Consider the following 19338-nt stretch of genomic DNA (forward strand, 5'->3'; position numbering starts at 1 on the left):
ATACAGGAGAGTGTGTGCCCATGGATGCAGGAGAGTGTGTGCCATGGATGCAGGAGAGTGTGTGCCAGGGATGCAGGAGAGTGTGTGCCCAGGGATGCAGGAGAGTGTGTGCCCATGGATACAGGAGAGTGTGTGCCCAGGAATGCAGGAGAGTGTGTGCCCATGGATACAGGAGAGTGTGTGCCCATGGATGCAGGAGAGTGTGTGCCCTGGGATGCAGGAGAGTGTGTGCCCTGGGATGCAGGAGAGAGCCAAGTGACCAGGAGATGAAGTGAAGATGAGGTTGTCAGTGAAATAAGGTCAACCCTGCATCATTCTGTGGGCTGCAATCTGGGCTGTGTATTCTATCCCAACAGAAGGAAGGGAAGACACCTAATGTTTTTTAAATAAAAGCTACTTTTTTTATGTGCCTTGGACTGGGTCTTTAATTAGAGGTATGTTCGCTTTTATGCATATTAATTGTTGAAGTTATAGTTTCTTTATAGCACTGAAACTTGAATGTGCTTAGTGATTGCACGGAGCGTTGGTTACGACAGAAGGCTCACTTTCTTTAGAGTTCCCAGATGTTGGTGCTGCTGGTTCTACCTGTGGACATTTGGAGTTAAAAGTTTGAGCTGGAGGATTAACTTACCTCTTTTTTGTCATTTTTTTTCTATTTCTGTTTATAAATAGCATAGGTCATTAGTCATAATAACTAATAATTATTTTTCTCTCTGACTTGAGGGTTGTATTTTATGGAAACCACTGAAGAATATATAAACTCTACTTCTCTATGACTACATATGATCTCTTAATTCAGGAGGTGATATAGTAAAAAGGTATAGTAAGGAAACAGTTTCAGAAATGAAGATACATAAAATGAAAGAAACTGATTAACAAAAGTTTGTAAAGTTATAGGTAGTAACATTTTAAAATTTAGATGAATACAATTTGAGATTATTTTACATTTTTTCTAGATTTAATCACTTGTTTGGATACTGTATCTAATTTTTTGGAACCAGAGTTCAGGTATGTATTTGTGTGTTTGTGTGTGTATGTGGGTGTCTGTATGTGCTCCAGCACACCTCTTCATTCTCATTCTTTTATTCTGCATGGTAGGGTGTAAAATGTGATACATTATTAAAACACCAGTGAAACTGTACTTAAAGTCATCCAGTTGCCACGTTTCAATTTGACTTTAGCTAAGAGATTACATCTCCAAAACAAAAGCATAATTTTTATTTTGTTTATGGATTTTGTGGAAATGTATATAATCCAGGGTCTCACTGTGTGGCCCAAGGTGGCCTAGAACTCAAGATCCTCCCACCTCTGTGTCCCAGGGGCTTGGAGTCTAGGTAAAGTTTATTCTGAAGGTAAAAGGGCTCAGCTCAGTCTCTTAAGTCTGGCAAGAGTGCTCCTAAAGTAGCGAAACTATTCTTTCTAAATTTTATCTTAATAGTATTTTATCCTTTAAAGGTCTCCTACATTTATAAAACATGTATGGGTAATAGCTGTCCACCACTACCTTCCCTCATGCATGAGTGGCCATCAGGGGCACAAGCAGTATGCCAGTGGCCACACCCCCAAGGTGAGTAGCTCCTTCTCAGCCACCATCACCTGTTCTTCAGATAGGGCTTGGCGCTCAGAGTCTTTATTTTTCTTTTTAGATAGATACATAGATGATAGATGGATAGATAGATGGATAGATAGATAGATAGATAGATAGATAGATAGATAGATAGATAGATAGATGGCATAGGCTATAAGAGCATTCTTAGATCTTAGTGTTCTTACTTAGCACCTCCAGCAGTATCAGCTTTATGCGTTTGTCTTGTGCTTGGATAATAACTGACTTCTCCTTGACTTCCCACTTCTAATCTTTTGTATTTGAGGGTTTCTCTGTATAGCCCTGGCTGTCCTGGAACTCACTTTGTAGACCAGGCTGGCCCCAAACTCAGAAATCCACCTGCCTCTACCTCCTAAGTGTCAGCATTAAAGGTGTGTGTGTGCCACCACACCCGGTCCTATTTCTAATCTTTGTTGACTTTCTTCTGTTAGTCACACCCTTGGCATTTGATTTTCTTAAATTCAATTCTGGTTTTCCTGCTTAAAACTCTTTGAAACTCTTTATTTTGTGTGTGTGTGTGTGTGTGTGTGTGTGTGTGTAACTGTGTGTGTGTGTGTAACTGTGTGTGTGTAAATGTGTGTGTGTAACTGTGCATATTCCCAACCCAGTTTCCAGTGTATTTGACAAGTAACCCATGGGTCTTCCCCACAGTCTTGTCTCTATGCAGTGTTTAAGCTTCTCCCAAGACAGTTTGCATAGAGTTAATGTATCCCTCACTGCTTAGCAGAGCACCCTCATCTTTTCAATGCCCTTCTCGATAACTTCTGCCATGATGGTACTCCCCCAAAGACTTGGACAGTAGAGCTGTTCAGTCTCCCAGACCTTACAAAAAAGCCAGGCAGCACACTCCTATAATCCCAGTGCATGAGCAGTAGAGACAGAAGGATCCCTGGAACCCAGAGCCAGCCGGCCTAGACTAGTTGATGAGTTTGTTCTTTATTTATTTATTATGCATATAGTATTCTACTTGCAAATGTGCCTGCCAGAAGAGGGCACCAGATCTCATTGTAGATGTTCATGAGCCACCATGTGGTTGCTGCGAATTGAATTTAGGACCTCGAGAAGAGCAGCTAGTTTATCTTAACCTCTGAGCCATCTCTCCAGCCCCATGTTTGAATTTTAGGTTCAGGGCAAGAACCGTTCTCCAAAAAATAAGGTGCAGAAATACTGAGGAATGTACCTGGCATTGATTCCATCCTCTACACACAAATGTTCATCCATTCATGAACACATACTCGTGTGCACATAAAAAATTGTTATTTCTGTGGGAAACATGCTACCTTCAGTGTTGTTCAGTGTGACCTGGGCAACATGGCGGAAGGGTCAGCTAGGCTTCCTCTGGTTCCCAGCACTGTCATCACCACCCACATTCGAGCTCTCGTCACCCCCACCCCCCATGAGCTTCCCACTCATTTTCTCTTTTTTTCTTAGAAGCCAGAATAACCTCTCTAAAAAGTTCCTCACCTGGTTAAGCCTGTAAGCTGTCCTAATCCTTCACTGGCTTCCTATTTTTATCTAGAAGTATATCCCCTACATCCATAGAAGTAGAAAACCCACATGATTTCTGCGAGATCGGGATCCTGCCCCTCTAACCTTCTTGTACTTGCTGCACTTTTTCATGAGAACGCCAGACCCTCTGATAGATCTTCTGATAGCCATGCTCTTTCTAGCTTCCAGTGTGCATGTCCCATCACGGACTTACCTCAGTGAGACCCACTAGCTCAAATAAGCTGTGTCAAGCAGTATGTAAGAGGAGCCCAGCTTTGTGACTCCTGTGCACAGTTCTTTTACTTTCCTTGTCTGTAAAATGAGAGTAACAGTAAGAAAAGTATCTCCTATGTAGGATTCTTGTGTGAATTCCCTGATACACTTGGGGTTCTGCCTCAAACATAGCATGTTTGCTAAATACATGTGTTTTGTTAAATAGTAATTCTCCCAGTTATTTCAAAATCCATCTTCCCCACCCCAAATATCTGTGTGAGTACTGGCTCAGTGTTTTCTTCTGCTACTTGAATATGGTCTTAGGTGACAGGGCTGTATTTATTTAATTAGCATTCATAAGTCACAGGCCTCATCAGATAGCATGGCAGACATTCATATAAACCCATGGTAACTAGGTCTGACAGTAGAAAGATATCTACTGCTCCTGGTAAAGTAAAATACGGAATTGTAGATTTTTTTTAAGAACTTTTTTTTTTTTTGGTCCATCTGTCCAATATGTGTGAGTGGAAGAAGTCTATATAGGCTATGTAACAAGATATGGCCCCATTTCATGCTGCGGCTGTGCTGTGTGTGCTGAATGGACGCATGTATGAAGTGTATGTGGTCTTTCTTTGGCGTATTTTCCTGCAGAAAGTGAGCATTCTGTAATCTTTCACTTGTTTTCATTCTCAGTAAGTACTGCCCAGCTGGCTGTCTGCTGCCTTTTGCTGAAATATCTGGAACAATTCCTCATGGATACAGAGATGTAAGTAGAATACAGATGTACTTCGCTGCTGTGGGTACTGTTATTTTAAACTCAGAAACGCTTAGGAGGCCACCTGCTTGTCCCAAGATGAATATGTCTTATGTGTATCTCTCTCTTCTTATATGTCTGGCATCTTTATAGTAAAACTAACTCATGCCGAAAATGTGTTTTGTTATAATAACCTATGTTTCTAAAATCAGATAATGTTTTAAGAAAGAATAAGTATCTTGCTTATGAATAATCAATCAGGAAAAAAATTCATTTTCTTATTTTGTTTGTTGTTTGCTTTTTCAAGTCTTCACCATTGTGTATGGCTGGAATCCATGCAGGAGTAGTGTCAAACATGCTGGGTGGCCAAATCAGCATTGTGATTAGCAAAGGGACCCCGTATTATGAAAGTTCTTTGGCCAACAACGTCACTTCCGTGGTGTAAGTGCAAATACTCTTTGTAGTAAGCATGCTGTTTTCTTTTATATAATTATTTGTGCATCCTTTCATTCTTTTCTGTGTTCTACCCTTTAGAGAGAGTTTGGGGGCATGTGCCATTTTCTTTTATATGTAAAAAAAGTATATATTTTTCAGCATTGTAAGAGTTGACAGTAGGTTATGTGCCAATATTGTACCATCTTATATAAAATATGTGGACATTTGCTGATTTCATATCTGTCAGGGAATATGGGAAGTCCTGGGACTGGGACCCACAGATATCAAGGCACAGCTGTATGTGTGTGTAGGTTTCTGGTGGAATCCAAGATGGGTGTGGTGGTGTGTGCTTGCAATCCCCAGGCTTAGGCCATAGAAGCAAGAAGATGGGGAGTTCACAGTCAAGCTGAACTATTTAGTGATTTCAAGGTCCAGGAAGGCTATGAGAGAGACTGCCTCAAACAAAATGAAAAAAAAAAATTACTTTGCATCCCTCTTCTTACTGTTTGAACATCATGTTAAGGGCAGGGGGGTAACTGAACCCACTCCAGGTCTCCTGGAGTCTTAAGTGTTCTTAGGTCCCAGGCAAGTAAGTTCTTCTCTTGTCTGACCCTTCCTCCTCCTCAGCTCACTCACACACAGGCTCATTTTCTCCAAGGGAAATGCAGTAGCCAGCTCTGGTGTGTTTACCAGGAAACTTGATTCTCACCTCATCCTCTGAAAGCACATGCCTTCATGTTCTTTCACAGCAGTAAAAAAGAAACAAGTTTTATAGACCTATTTCATGAAAAAGAAGAAATTACAACTTGTGAAATCCCCAGGAACAGCTTTTTCTACTAGTGTATCACCTAGGCTCACATATAATTGTTTATGCAAATGTCCATGTAACCTTTAATGTCCATGTAACCTTTAAGGCTTATTTTCTTCTTTTTCATGAAATAGATCTATAAAACTTGTTTCTTTTTTACTGCTGTGAAAGAACATGAAGGTGTGTGCTTTCAGAGAATGAGGTGAGACTCAAGTCTCCTGGTAAACACACCAGAGTTGGCTACTGCATTTCCCTTGGAGAAAATGAGCCTGTCTGTGAGTGAGCTGAGAAGGAGGAAGGGTCAGACAAGAGAAGAACTTACTTGCCTGGGACCTAAGAACTCCAGGAGACCTGGAGTGGGTTCAGTTACCCCTGCCCTTAACATGATGTTCATGATGTGGTTTTCGTTGGTGGTGGGTTTTTGTTTGTCTGTTTCATGCATGTCATTGTCTGATTTGTAGCCCTGAGATCTTAGCCCTTTAGATAACAGGAGAAATTAAAGTTTCACTGTGATGAATATGAAGAACATATTGAGTGTCACATGAGACCCTTTCTCTCTTTCAGGGGATACTTATCTGCAAGTCTGTTTACATTTAAGACAAGTGGTAAGCCTTCCGAGGACTTTAAGCCATCGTCTTTGCATAGTAACTAATGCTGTATGGAGTACAACCAGGCACCTAGTGACTGCTGAATTGTTTGTTCTTTCTCATATGCTTTAGAGAACACCATGAGTAAAATAGAGACCTGATTATGTAAAGAACAGACTAAATCAGAAGTTCACTATTCACTGGGGAACTATAAGCAAGTACTGAATCCCTTTGCGAGTTTGATTTGAACTTATCTGAAGAAAGAATTCATTGCACTGGTCTGACGCTTGAAGTCAGACGGCTTTACCTCAGCAAAACCTACAGAAGGCCAGGGCGATGCTGCCCTCCAGCCTGCTGGGTCCTCAGAGTCAGGATAGTGTGTCTCCATAGACTAACAGCTGATGCTTGTAAATATGTCTAGTCGATGACCTTCAAATCCATGGCTTTCATTCCTACAGATTGGAAGGATTCAGAGGAAATCCTGTTTCTGTGCTAGGTAGCCTTTTTTTTCTATGTTGTTTTTCCCCCAAGCAATATGGTGTTACAACTGTGTGTGTATATCACATATATATATTTCCTTTGGCATTGTAAGTATCCCAGAGATGACTTAGTGTTAACAGATAGCATGCTATGTGCCAGTGCTGTCCCAGTTTATATCAAAGATTGGAGCATTTGTAGGTTGTAGTATCCACCAGGGAGTATGGGATGTCCTAGAAGTGGACCCCCACAGACAGCAAGGGACTACTGTTTGTAGGTTTCTGGTGGGATACAAAGGCAAGGGCTCAGGAAGCAGTTACTTAGTTGTTCAATCAGAAGTATGCAGGACACACTGTTTTAGAGATCTCAAACTTTACTCCAGGGAACCAAGTTGATTTTCCTCTCTCCTTCAGGTTGCTATGGGACTCTGGGGATGGAGTCTGGTGTGATTGCTGATCCCCAGATAACAGCATCATCTGCACTGGAGTGGACTGACCACATGGGGCAGGAGAACAGCTGGAAACCGGAGAAGGCCAGGCTGAGAAAGCCCGGGCCTCCCTGGGCTGCTTTTGCCACTGACGAGCATCAGTGGCTACAGATAGACCTTAATAAGGAGAAGAAGATAACAGGTTAAGACGGCTTTCTGCAGCACTGCTAGCACTGAGTTTATTTGGAAACCCATGGCAGCTGAAATTTTCGGAAATTAGGTCACTGAAAATTATATAGCTTCAGTTTTTTTCGCGGGTATTAATGTTGCTGGGGTACTTTTTACAATTTGGCCAAAAGAGGAATTCGTTTAATTTTTAATAGTTCTAGTTTAATATGATCTTTTTAAGGTATAGTTTCAGTAAAGTGATCTTTGAGTCTTGAAAAATCTTAGTTATTTAGAAATTTATAGTTAAGGACAATGCTACAAGTACCTTGTATTCCACATGTCCTGAGTATCAACTTAACTTAGGTAAACTTAGCAGTGACTTGCGATAATTTTGGTTTAGATACATTTGTTAAAAGATGGATTTTTGCCTACCAGTCGTCATGCTTAATGTCCATTCCCAGGAAATCATTCTTAGTAATTGAAATGTAGCTTCTAATGATATGAATGCAAGCTGCAAAAGCACAATAGTCCTTTCCTTGCATGTGCCCGCAGTTCTTCCATCTCTCCAAGGGAGCAAAGCCAGGGCTTTAGTTGCTATTACAGTGAAACTGTCCAAAAAGATGGAAACAAGCCATAGAAATGCTTGCAGGGTATATCAGGTGTGAATAGCTGACTTTGCGAGCCTTAGGCTGCGCACTAATGAGAAGAACTCTATCCTGCAGGTATCGTAACCACTGGGTCTACCGTGGTAGAACACAATTACTATGTGTCTGCCTACCGAGTTCTGTACAGTGACGATGGGCAGAAATGGACTGTGTACAGAGAACCCGGTGTGGATCAGGACAAGGTAAGGCGCTCCTGTAATGTTAAATGTCATGCTGTCTCGCTCTGCTCTCTTCTGGTTATTTTAGGTACTGCTTGTTACTGTCTTCATAGTCTAAGCAGGCTTAGAAAATTGTCGGTGAGTCTAGGTCTTTGTGACTGTATAATTAGTACTGGTTATAATTGTTACTGGATTATTATCCAAGTACTTTGGCTGCTAAAGTAAGAACTTATAAATAGTTACATTCAGTTCCTTGTTTTTCTAAAGTCTACCAATTAATGGAACGTTGACTTTGTTCTCAGATTTTGACTAAGCAAGAGGAAAGGGAAGAGGAGTAAAAGCTGAAGTACACTGAAGATAGAGAGACCATTGGAAGATCACCTCAGCAGTGTCTGTGCCAGGGCAAATCTGGCTTTCCCACTGCAGAATTCCCATAGTTTCCAAGACACTTACAGAATTTTTGTTCTAGTAAAATACTGTGGAGACCCTGGAACTGGACAAGCAGGGACAATATGGGAGAGTATTGGAAGTGTGTCTCTGGGGCGTTGTCCCATCCCCAAGTTCCTGCTTGACCCTTCAGAGAATCTCAAAATGGAGGCACCTCTGTCCCCAGGGAAGATGGGTGCTGTGTGGAGTGGGGACTGGTGGCCTTCTGTCAGTGAGACGTGCGGTACTTTCCTTCAGAGACTTTCCCAGCCCGCTTCTTATTCCATAATCTCTTATTTCATAATCTCACGGCAACCGCACAGTGACCCTGCTGCCCCTTCTTGTTCTTTCAATAGTTTTTTTTTTTTTTCTTCTCCTCATGAAGTATCATGGAGGAGTTTGGGTTGTTTTGGTTTGGTTTAGTTTTTGTGAGGTTTTTTGTTTGTTTGTTTTTAGTTTGTCTTTCCATTGTTTAATTCTTCTGCAGTGTCCAATCTTTTAATTTCATCTAATGGATTTTTAATTCCAATACTGTATTTTTTCTCTTCTTCATTTTTACCTTGGGTTTTAAATTTTTCTTCCATATATTTTTTTTCATAAGCGTATGAGCATAGAGCATGTAACTCCTTTAGTGTGGTCCTCCGGGAACATCAAACACACACCTCAGTGCCAGCCATTATGCTATTGATTGCTTCTGGATGTTTTTATTAGCATTATTAATCCTTTATGTCCGTGTGTGTGTGTGTGTGTGTGTGTGTGTGTGTGTGTGTGTGTGTAAAGCTTTATTCTGGGATGCAGTTAAGCTACTAGGAAAACATTTCTTTGTACGTATTGCTAACTTAACAGTCACCATTGAGACAGTGTCCCTTGTATTATGAAATTTACTCGTGTGCTGAGTATGTAGAGTGTTTTGAAGCCTGTGTTGTCATAAGCTTCTTCTACTTCTCACAGGGTTCTTTTTCTGACTCTGAGTTGCTTCTGGCTGAGGACTTAGGGGAAGTTTCATACAGAGCCCAGTGGCTTTGCTGTAGTTCATCCATTCCTGCTGACACTCATTCTGTCCCTTTCCTGTCCTTACTCTGCTAAGCTCTACCCCAGAAATTCTAGGCTTCTGCTGACCTCATGGCTAGCGGGTTCTCTAGAGTGTGGGGTAGCCTTGCCCCGTGACCTGGAAATTCACCAGTCAGTACTGACAAGCAGAGTGTGCCTTGTCCGGCTCCCTCCTCTGTGGTTCTGACCCTTTGCTGCCCGATGCCCAGTGTCTTGAGAACTACTGCATCCTGCACTTTCCCAGTTCTTCTGTTGTTTATGGCTGAGATCCAGCTTCTCGCACTCAATTACTGACAGAAGAGGAAGGCTCTGAACTGAATGAAATAGCACATTTCTTCGCACTTCAATCTGTCCATCTCTTCACTTCTCGGGTAACTTGTAGTTGTTTTGACATGTCTTCTAGGTCTCTACAGACATACAGAGCCTGAACTTGACTTTATAACCAGAAAGTATAACCAATATTCTAAACTTCCATAATTTATTGCTTTCTAATACTACACCATGCTTGTATTCGGGGGAGAATGAGAGAGAATGTGTGTACTCTTTCAAAAATTTTTCCTAAGGATGTCTAACAACCTTCCCTGTGCACCAGATTCTCAGTAAATGTTGGCAAATGGACTAGAGCATTTTGTTAGGGTCAGGTGTAGCCTAGTGTGGACTGTGTACTTGAGGATGACCTTGAACTTGTGACTCTGAAGCTGACTTCATTACAGATATGCTCCACCATACCCAGTTCTATCAGGCAATGGGGATAGAACTTAGGGCTTTGTGCACATAAGCAAGCAGTCTACCAACTGGGCTGCATCCCCAGCCTTTTCCAATAGTTATTGTCCTAAAATGTTGTTTTAGTTAGTTCCTGTTCACTGATAACAAAACTGTAAGATTTGGCCTTTAATCTACGTTAGAGCAGGAGCTAAGGGAAGTATGGAAGCTTACAGAAAGGGGGACTATTCGAAGTGTAGAATGAACATTATAGAAATTAAAAGATCTTAATGTATCTTCCAGCATATGTAATCTAGTTACAGGCATATGGGCCAGGAAGAAATAGCTGTCCTACTTGGGCGTGACTTCGGAAGTCCAGTGTACACATGTTCTCGCTTTAGCTAATGGAATGGATGTGGCTAATTTGACACAAGGGGAAAGCAAGGCTCTGCTTAACTCAGTGCAGCCCTGCGATTAAGTCAGAAGTCACAGTCAGCTCAGCTCCTGCTGCTGGCCTCCCACTGTCACTCTGTGGCCACTCTTACTGTGCCCTGCCTGAGGACCACTTATGCAAGTACATGAAAGTACTGTATAAATAAATAAGGGCTGACTGAGGAGAAAACACATTGGCTTGAAAGGGTTGAGGTAATAAGATAATCACTTTTAATCATGTTTTCTACTTAAAGATTGTTTTGATAATGCATTGGTAGCTGTTGAGTTCCAGTTGTTAAATCAAAGACACAACAGAGTTTCAGGGTCATTGCTACTTCCCTTAAGCAACAAGAGATGACAGCTGGGATTGTAGTGTGAGGAGTGCCGTAACGCGGTTGCTCTAGCAGGTGGAGGCAGAGGCCTGGTGAGGCCTTTGTGTGATGGCTCTTGTTCACTTGAAATATAAACTTTAGATGACCGTTAGTTCCACAGGAACTGACGATGATAGCTTATTGATGCGATGAATTGTGGCCCTGCAGTTGAAACTTCTCCCATATTGCCAGGTTAGTACTCCTGTTCAGTTCTTAAGCCATCCTAACAACATCCTCATAACATATAGTCAGTGTTTCCCTCAGATAAGCTTCCAGGTAAAACGTGCAGTGTTTTAATAACTGCTTTTCCAAATGGCGATTGAGTCATTTTCTGAGAAGTCTGTTCTGTTGTCATTCTTTATCAATGTTGTTGAACATGCTTAGGTGGAGCAGTCCAGTTCTGATTTCTTTTTGATGTAAAATACCAATTTTTGTTATTTTTTAAAGATATTTCAAGGAAACAAAGATTATCACAAGGATGTTCGTAATAACTTTTTGCCACCAATTATTGCACGTTTCATTAGAGTGAACCCTGTCCAGTGGCAACAGAAAATTGCCATGAAAGTGGAACTGCTCGGATGTCAGTTTACTCTCAAAGGTAAGGAGCCAGTGTGGCCAACACCAGTCCCCACCATTGCCCTTTTAAATTTCCTACTTAATTGACATGCCATCATCACACACATATGGTATGCTGTGACATTTCAGTACGTGTATGTGTATATAATGATTAGATCAGGTAATGGTCATCTCAGGTAGATACCATTTCTTTGTATTTGACACCTTTCAAAGTCCTCTCTCGTTGGAACTACTCATTTGTTTTCCTGTTAAAAAGTTGCCATCAGAATAGTTTCACAGTACAAATGAGATGGTGTCAGCCCCCTTGCTCTCCAGTTCTGGTCTAGGAGACTTAAAAGTAGATCTGCGTATTGAGATCCATGCATTGAGGATTAGAACAGCAACCTGAGATTGAGTAACTTTTATTTTGAATTAACAAAAAAACTGGAATAAATTCACTCAATATTTTATAACATTTTAATGTTATTTCCTTATATTTCACAAAGCTATCATTGTGCCATACATAGTTGGCTCTCCTTACACAGTCATTAAATGAATTATTTAATTATTGAAAAGCTGGAAAATTTTATAAAGCCTGAAAAATCTTAGTTTTCCTGCATTTAATGCAAAGTATAATTATCCACTGGATTCTGAGATTTAAAATTATTCTGCAGAATTAAGCAATTTAGGAAATGTTCAACATTTAACATTGCTCCTTTTAAACTATAATTTTTTTTTTTAAGCAAAATGTATAAGCATTTCTAAACCCCTTTTCAAGGTCGCCTTCCAAAGCTTACTCCACCTCCTCGGAACAGCAATAACCTCAAAAATACTACAGCTCGTCCCAAACTAGGTAAAGTTATGCCTGCTTTTAATGTGAGAGTTTGATATGCCCTGGGTCTATGCATGTCCTGTAACTATATTTAAAACATAAAACTCAACTTTCCTTAATCAAGTTACTAATGTTTAAAAAATAAATAAAGTTTTCTTCAAACTTTTTTCAAGGTCGTGCCCCTAAATTTACTCAAGTGCTCCAACCTCGAAGTCGGAATGAACTTCCTCTACAGCCGGCAGAGACAACTACCACTCCTGATATAAAAAATACAACTGTGACTCCCAGTGTAGCCAAAGGTGGGCAGATCAGGCACACTCTCTTACCTGGTGGGTTCTTGTTCTCAGTTAAGAGTTTCCAGCTCACTTACTTCATCTGTAGTTTTCCAGCTCATCTAAAATAAATATATACATAAAACTTGTGTCCTTGTGGAAAAGCCTGCGGGCGGCTCAGCCTGTTGTGATGGAGGGAAGCCTGCTGCTTAGTGCTGTGCTCTCTTGTCCTCTAGGCCTCCTCTGATGATCCCCATCAGCTAAGCACGAGTCTCCAGCTCAGAAACTCACTTCTAGAAATGAATAAACCACAGCAGCAAACAAGCTTTTTATCCACATCATACATTAATCTACTAATGCGGAGAGTTGGAAGAGGAGAGTGAAAAACATCTTTAAATTGCTTAAAACATTTAAAGTTTTTAAATGTACTTCAATTAACATTCTTGTTTCTTTAAATACTCGCTGCTTCCTATACATTTGTAATTTTCTTTTCTGATTACTCATTCAGACATTAGGGTTACTTCTAAATTGCATTACAGTGGTAAGTACAGTGTTACATTGTACAAATCATTTTCTTTTTGCTTGTTGGAAAGAAAACTTTCAGTTAAATTCAGAAAATAAAATGTCAGTGTCACAGGAGAATCAGCAGTCAGGGCTAACAGGAAAAAAAAAATGTTCCTTTTCAGCAAAGTATGGGAAAGAAAGCATTACCAGGAAAAGCCTAGTCCCCATCTCAGTGGAAGGGAGACGCTCTCTGGTACAGTTTTGTTGCAGGATGAGGAGGAGAGGGCAGAACAGGCAAGCGCTGTAGAGTCAGGTAGAGAACAGAAAAGGAGAAAAGGTGGTAAACGGGGTGAGCGCTGTGTGGGAAAGAACGGCCTCAAAAAGTGAGACCCAGCGTCCTCAGGGGTACCCTAAAGGGAGAAGGACAAGAAGAAGCATGCTTTACTGCCAGGCTGCTGTGGGACAGACAGTGCGGGGTTCAGAGGCTTCTGGACTGACGCTAGGCTCTTACACCCCTGCACTAAAGGATTGTACCAGGGATGCATGGTTAGAAATAAAGTAGACAGTTTATAAGGAAAAAACACTTCAGGAGTGGAAGTGGGCTTACTGAGCTGAGGACAGCTTCCAAACTCTTGGGTCACACGGTCCTTTTATAAGACTTCTAACTGCACCCGCACTTCTGTTTGTATTTCACGGGCTTGGCTCACACGTTCTCTACTTGCACATGAAATCCTGTGGGAAAAGCCTCTGGTCCTCACTCTTGTGGTCTGGCTTTCATCTTGATCTTTCCATCCCCAGTCACTACTCTCCTGCCACTAGAGGGCGCTTCCTCCACAGTAGCTCCCCCTTCTCTATAAATTAATAATTACTTTTACGTTCTAAATGTTTGTATAAATTCAGATAGTTTTCTCCAGCTTTGCATACATGAGCTTCTTCCCTGTTCTTATCTTCCTCATGGTATAGAAGAAGATAGAGAGAAACAAGAGAGCTCAAAACAAATACACCCCAGCTTTAGGGTAGAATGTAGACCTCTACAGGTGCGTGTGTGTGTGTATGTGTGTGTGTGTGTGTGCACACGCGCATGCGTGTGTGTGCGTGTGCACATGCGTGTGTGTGTGTGTGTGTGTGTATGCATGCGCATGCGCGCGCGTGTGTGTGTGTGTGTGTGTGTGTGTGTGTGTGTGTGTGTGTTTGTTTTCCAAATCTAAGCTGAATTGTTTGTGTTTACACATGGAGACCAGAAGACAACCTCAGATCCCATCACCAAGCCTGTTTCTTGCTGTACTCTCAATTCTTCTTTCATGTGACTGCCAGTGTCATTAGCAAATGTAACATCTTGTTTTCATTCTACCTGACAGTTCTTTACAGCTGAGGTGTACCTGTATTTTCTTGATGGGTTTCTAGGTGACAGTGGACTTGTTATTATACATATTTTGGCCAGTGATGTCGTACAATATACACTTTACTACATATACATAAGATGCTTTCTAGTTTACCATTCATCTTTTAAATTTTGGTGACTTCTGGTAATTTAAAACATACTGCTTTTGCCAGGCAGTGGTGGTACATGCCTTTCATCCCAGCACTAGGAGACAGAGGTGGGTGGATCTCTGTGAGTTTGAGATCAGCTTGGGCTACAGCCCGAGGTATACAAAGAAACCACCCTGTCTCGATAAAACAAAATAAAACCCTACACTGCTGTTGAATGTAGGGCAATGGGCTATGCACAAACAGCCTGGTCTCCAGTCCAGCTGAGGCCGTGAACCCCAGTGAAACCCAGTGGTGATAATTTACATGATAACCTACATGGGACGGAAGGCCTTCCGTCATATCTCCTGGATCCCTGGCTCCTGTCAAAGTTACCACTCCCACAGCCCCTACAAGAGAAGCATGTGGCTAGTAGTCACGTACAAAATGTCCCAAACTTCTGACCTTCAGGCTAGATTCCTCCCAGTTACCTAGCAACAGCAAGATAAGTCCACTATAAGAGGGCTGCTTGGCCCCACCTTGTTCTCTCCCTCTTACTTTAGCCTTTCTTCTCTCTCTCCTTTTCCCCTTTCTCTCCTCTTGGCCACAGCTAGTCTCTCTCTTTCTACCTTTTCTCTTTTCCCCTGCTTTTCTACAATAAAGCTCTAAAACCATAGACTGTCTCTGTTCATCAAGGCCCGGAGAAAGGACTCTTGCCTATGTGGGAACCTCTCTCCCTCTGCCCTCTTCCCTTATCTCTGGGGCCTGGTGCTGCCCTGGGGCCCCTATTCTGTTCTTAGCTCCTCTGCTGTATCCAGCATGGGCTGCCAGAGACTGAGAACCTGGTACGGGGGCTGCCCCTTGTCCACCCCCCGCTGTGTGGGGTCAGTGGCTTCACACAGCCAGATGCCCACCGGGGGCCAAGTGGAAAGCATCCCGCAGTCCTGTGTCCACCCGCCCAGAGCACAGGAACTCTGGCAGGCTCTCTCCCTCCCCACTCTTCCCCTGTACCCACAGCCCCACAGTTAAACATGTGCAGAGGTGGAGGTGGAGTGAGCCAGCAGCCTGCTGAGTGAACTGTCCATAGTCTGTAAACACTTGTGTCTCCCACTTGTGGCCAGCTTTGTTTTATAAATGATGTGTAAGATATTCTTTGAGATACAAAGTGTTGAGCTTTCGACTTCTTTGTCATGATGTCTGCTTCGCTGTTAATGTGGTCATTCTGTTTCATGGCTTCAGATGTCGCACTGGCTGCTGTTCTGGTCCCTGTGCTGGTCATGGCGCTCACCACACTCATCCTCATTCTAGTGTGTGCTTGGCATTGGAGAAACAGGTCAGTGCCCAGCTTGCTTGCATGACTGATTGGGGGAGAGGTGGGGATAGGAAGCAAAGGCTAAATATATAAAATAATGGAAGAACAGCACATTTCACCTGGAGAGTTACCAACTAAAGGCCACTGATAGAATCATGCAAATCTATCCTAACTAGAGAATACATATGGCTGCGATCCACTTACACTATTACAAGTGTGTCTTTCACAAAGGGCTCAAGCTGTTTGCCTGCCAAGATGGACAGATCCTCTAGCTACCAACATAATTATGGAGGTGCTGTCTGAGCTTGGATCAGAAAGGGCTTTCTGGGAAAGAGAAATGTAGGGTTTATTCTATAGATTAAAATATTCTTAGGTGCTAAGCAGACTGATTATATTATCAGATGACTGTCGAAAGTGACAGGATTTTTGAAGTATGGTTCTGATGTCTAAAAGAGGGGGAAGGAGGCATTGGGTTAAACTTGGAAACAGTCTAGTCAACCAGAAGTGCAACAGCATGGTTCTACAAAAGGGATGTCTCTACAGCAATGTCAGAAGGACGCCTGACTCTGATGGAAGCAGCAGCCTAGAGTGATTCGAGGTTTCTGACTAGTAGCCATGCCGTGGGTTGAGAGAACATCAGAAGGGATGGATTTGATGGAGAAAGAAGATGACTTATTTGTTCACTGTTCAATAAATATATTTCTAAATACATGGCTGCTCCTTTATGCCAACTGTTGACTTATGTGCTAGGCTCTACAGCTAGAGATCTGTCCATCCTAGCAGGCAAGCTTGAGCTCTTTGTGAAAGACACACTTGTGATAGTATAAGAGGATCATAAGCTATGTGTGTCCTCATTTATAAAGCAGAATCTTTCTTGGTAGCCTGTAAACACTACCTTTAGTTAGGCTAGATTTGTATGATTCTACCAGTGGCCTTTAGTTTGGTAAGTTTTCTATGTAAAATGTTGTGAGTGAATAGTAATGCTTGTTTGTTATTTTTAATAGCATTTTTTTCTTTTTATTTGTTTGATTTTATGAGAGCTCTGCTGCATGTATACCTGAAGGCCAGAAGAGGGCATCAGATCCCTTTATAGGTGGTGGTGAACCGCTATGTGGCTACTGGGAATTGAACTCAGAACATCTGGAAGAGCAACTAGTACTCTTAACTGCTGAGCCATCTCTCCAGCCCTATAATATATGTTTTTATTAATTGAGAATTGCATAATTATATCTTGATCAAACGACCCAAACTCCTCCAGGATCCACACCACCACCACCACCACCACCCATTTCATACCCACCCAACATTGTCTTCACCTGTTCAACTTATTGTTTATATGCTTGGGAGTGTGGTGTGTGGCCAGCCACTGGAGTCTGGTCTACCTGCTGGGAGCCACACTCTTTTTTTTTTTTTATTATTATATATATATTAGCATTCCAAAGCAATACATATTTGTTGTATAAACTTTAAGACATATATACAAGCAAGGAAAACCATGATATCAGAAATGAGAGCTTTCATTCAGAATGAAGTCACATAAATAATAAATAGTGCGCTGACTATTTGATGAAGCTGGTGACGATTGTATTATGATTGTGATACTGGTGGTGTTGGTAGTGATGGTAGTGCTCACAAACTCTGTCTGGCTCTGTGCACAGCTCTAGTCTTTTTTTTTTTTTTTTTTTTACATTTCAAATGCTATCCCGAAAGTTCCCTATACCCCCCCGCCCCCGCCTCTGCTCCCCTTCCCACCCACTCCCACTACTTGGCCCAGGCCTTCCCTTGTGCTGGGTCATATAAAGTTTGCAAGACCAAGGGGCCTCTCTTCCCAGTGATGGCCAATTAGGCCATGTTCTGCTACATATGCAGCTAGAGACACGAGCTCAGGGGGTACTGGTTAGTTCATATTGTTGTTCCACCTACAGGGTTGCATCCCCCTTCAGGGAGTCACACTCTTGAAGAAAAGTAATTAATTCTCCTTCTTCAGGTAGCTATTAATTATCAGCAGTTCCTCAGATAGGGGTGGAATTTCAGGAACACTTCCCCTCTGGATACTGGGATTTTTATGTCTTGATCTCTACATTTATATGCTGTGTTTATAGGTCCACACATACCATGGTACATGTGTTCAGAGGACAGCTTGCAAGAGTCTGTTTCTCTCCTACACTATGAGTTCTAAGGCTCAAACTCAGGTCCTCAGATGTGACAGCAAGCCCCTTTCCTACGGATCCATCACACCAGCCCAAGTGAGGCTGCACGTGTATCACAAAGTGTCCTTTCACCCCTGGGCTCCTTTAGTAAAAGGATCTGGGTAGAGAGTAATTGTTCACACAGAGCAGTTTCTCCTGGGAGGACAAGTCAGAGCTCTGAGATAGAGGGGTAGGCAGTGTGATTCTTGTTCATTGCCCTTGTGCCTCCTCTTCCTCACAGATGTCTGTAGGTCCTTCCAGACCTGGAAGAGTGGAAGAGCATCCTCCTCCCCCACCACTTGTCACTGCTAGTTGTGACATTGTTGTTGGGGTGGTGGGTGAGGACATGAATATAATGAATATGAGAAGCTAAAGGCTTTTCTGTTCTAAAGCACCCCATGCTCCTGACTGCGTATCCCTGCTGGTTTGCTGCCACGTGGGAAGTGTTTACTGAGGAGTCACTGTTTCCTTACTTTTATTTTCAGAAAGAAAAAAACTGAAGGCACCTATGATTTACCCCACTGGGATCGGGCAGGTAACTTACGGATCTCACTTCTCTTTTCAGTCAGAAATCTCCCCTCTCCTGGGTATAATGGTGGATGAAATATGTTTTCAGGTCCTTAGGGACTCCTCAGGTAGAAAGGTGTCCTGGGCTGGAGAGATGGCTCAGCAGTTAAGAGCACTGGCTGCTCTTCCCAGAGGTCCTGGGTTCAGTTCCCAGCACCCATGTGGCAGTTCACAACTCTCTGTAACTCCAGTTCCAGGGCATCTGACATTCTCAGACATGCATACAAAACATCACTGCACATAAAGTACAAATGAATAAATCATGTTTAAAAAAAGAAATCAGCCAGGTGTGGTGGTGCACGCCTTTAATCCCAGCACTCGGGAGGCAGAGGCAGGCAGATTTCTGAGTTCAAGGCCAGACTGGTCTACAGAGTGAGTTCCAGGACAGCCAGGGCTATACAGAGAAACCATGTCTCGGGGAAAAAAAAAAGAAAGAAAGAAATCAATATGCTCCACCATCTGGTTCATAAGTAATTAAAGGAGAAAGGTAAATACACATTGGTATCTTTTCCTCTGGAAAGTTGGTCTTTGCCTGTAATTATTCTTCTTGAGAAGACCGGGCTCCCTTGCGGTCTATGTAAGCACCACGTAAGGACGACTAGGGTCCAGGGACTGTACGTGCGGATGACTGCCATTGTGATCTACGTAAGGACGACTAGGGTCCAGGGACTGTACGTGCGGATGGCTGCCATTGTGATCTACGTAAGGACGACTAGGGTCCCAGGGACTGTACGTGCGGATGGCTGCCATTGTGATCTACGTAAGGGTCCCAGGGACCGTATGTGCGGATGGCTGCCATTGTGATCTACGTAAGGACGACTAGGGTCCCAGGGACTGTATGTGCGGATGGCTGCCATTGTGATCTACGTAAGG

The 19338-nt window shown here is 42.4% G+C and overlaps 1 protein-coding gene across 1 annotated transcript in view; it reads left to right on the top strand.

Annotated features, from left to right (window-relative positions):
• Dcbld2 (discoidin, CUB and LCCL domain containing 2) overlaps nucleotides 1-19338 on the top strand; it is a 57356-nt gene that overhangs the window by 33782 nt on the left and 4236 nt on the right. The window contains exons 4-14 of the mRNA XM_021209286.2: nucleotides 957-1008; nucleotides 4001-4073; nucleotides 4369-4502; nucleotides 5869-5909; nucleotides 6782-6997; nucleotides 7686-7810; nucleotides 11215-11365; nucleotides 12101-12175; nucleotides 12328-12453; nucleotides 15637-15730; nucleotides 18384-18433. Of these exons, the coding sequence (XP_021064945.1) occupies nucleotides 957-1008; nucleotides 4001-4073; nucleotides 4369-4502; nucleotides 5869-5909; nucleotides 6782-6997; nucleotides 7686-7810; nucleotides 11215-11365; nucleotides 12101-12175; nucleotides 12328-12453; nucleotides 15637-15730; nucleotides 18384-18433 (1137 nt within the window). The remainder of the gene's footprint in view (nucleotides 1-956; nucleotides 1009-4000; nucleotides 4074-4368; nucleotides 4503-5868; nucleotides 5910-6781; nucleotides 6998-7685; nucleotides 7811-11214; nucleotides 11366-12100; nucleotides 12176-12327; nucleotides 12454-15636; nucleotides 15731-18383; nucleotides 18434-19338) is intronic.

This window comes from Mus pahari, chromosome 12 (genome assembly GCF_900095145.1).
Source record: "Mus pahari chromosome 12, PAHARI_EIJ_v1.1, whole genome shotgun sequence".
Lineage (NCBI taxonomy): Eukaryota > Metazoa > Chordata > Mammalia > Rodentia > Muridae > Mus > Mus pahari.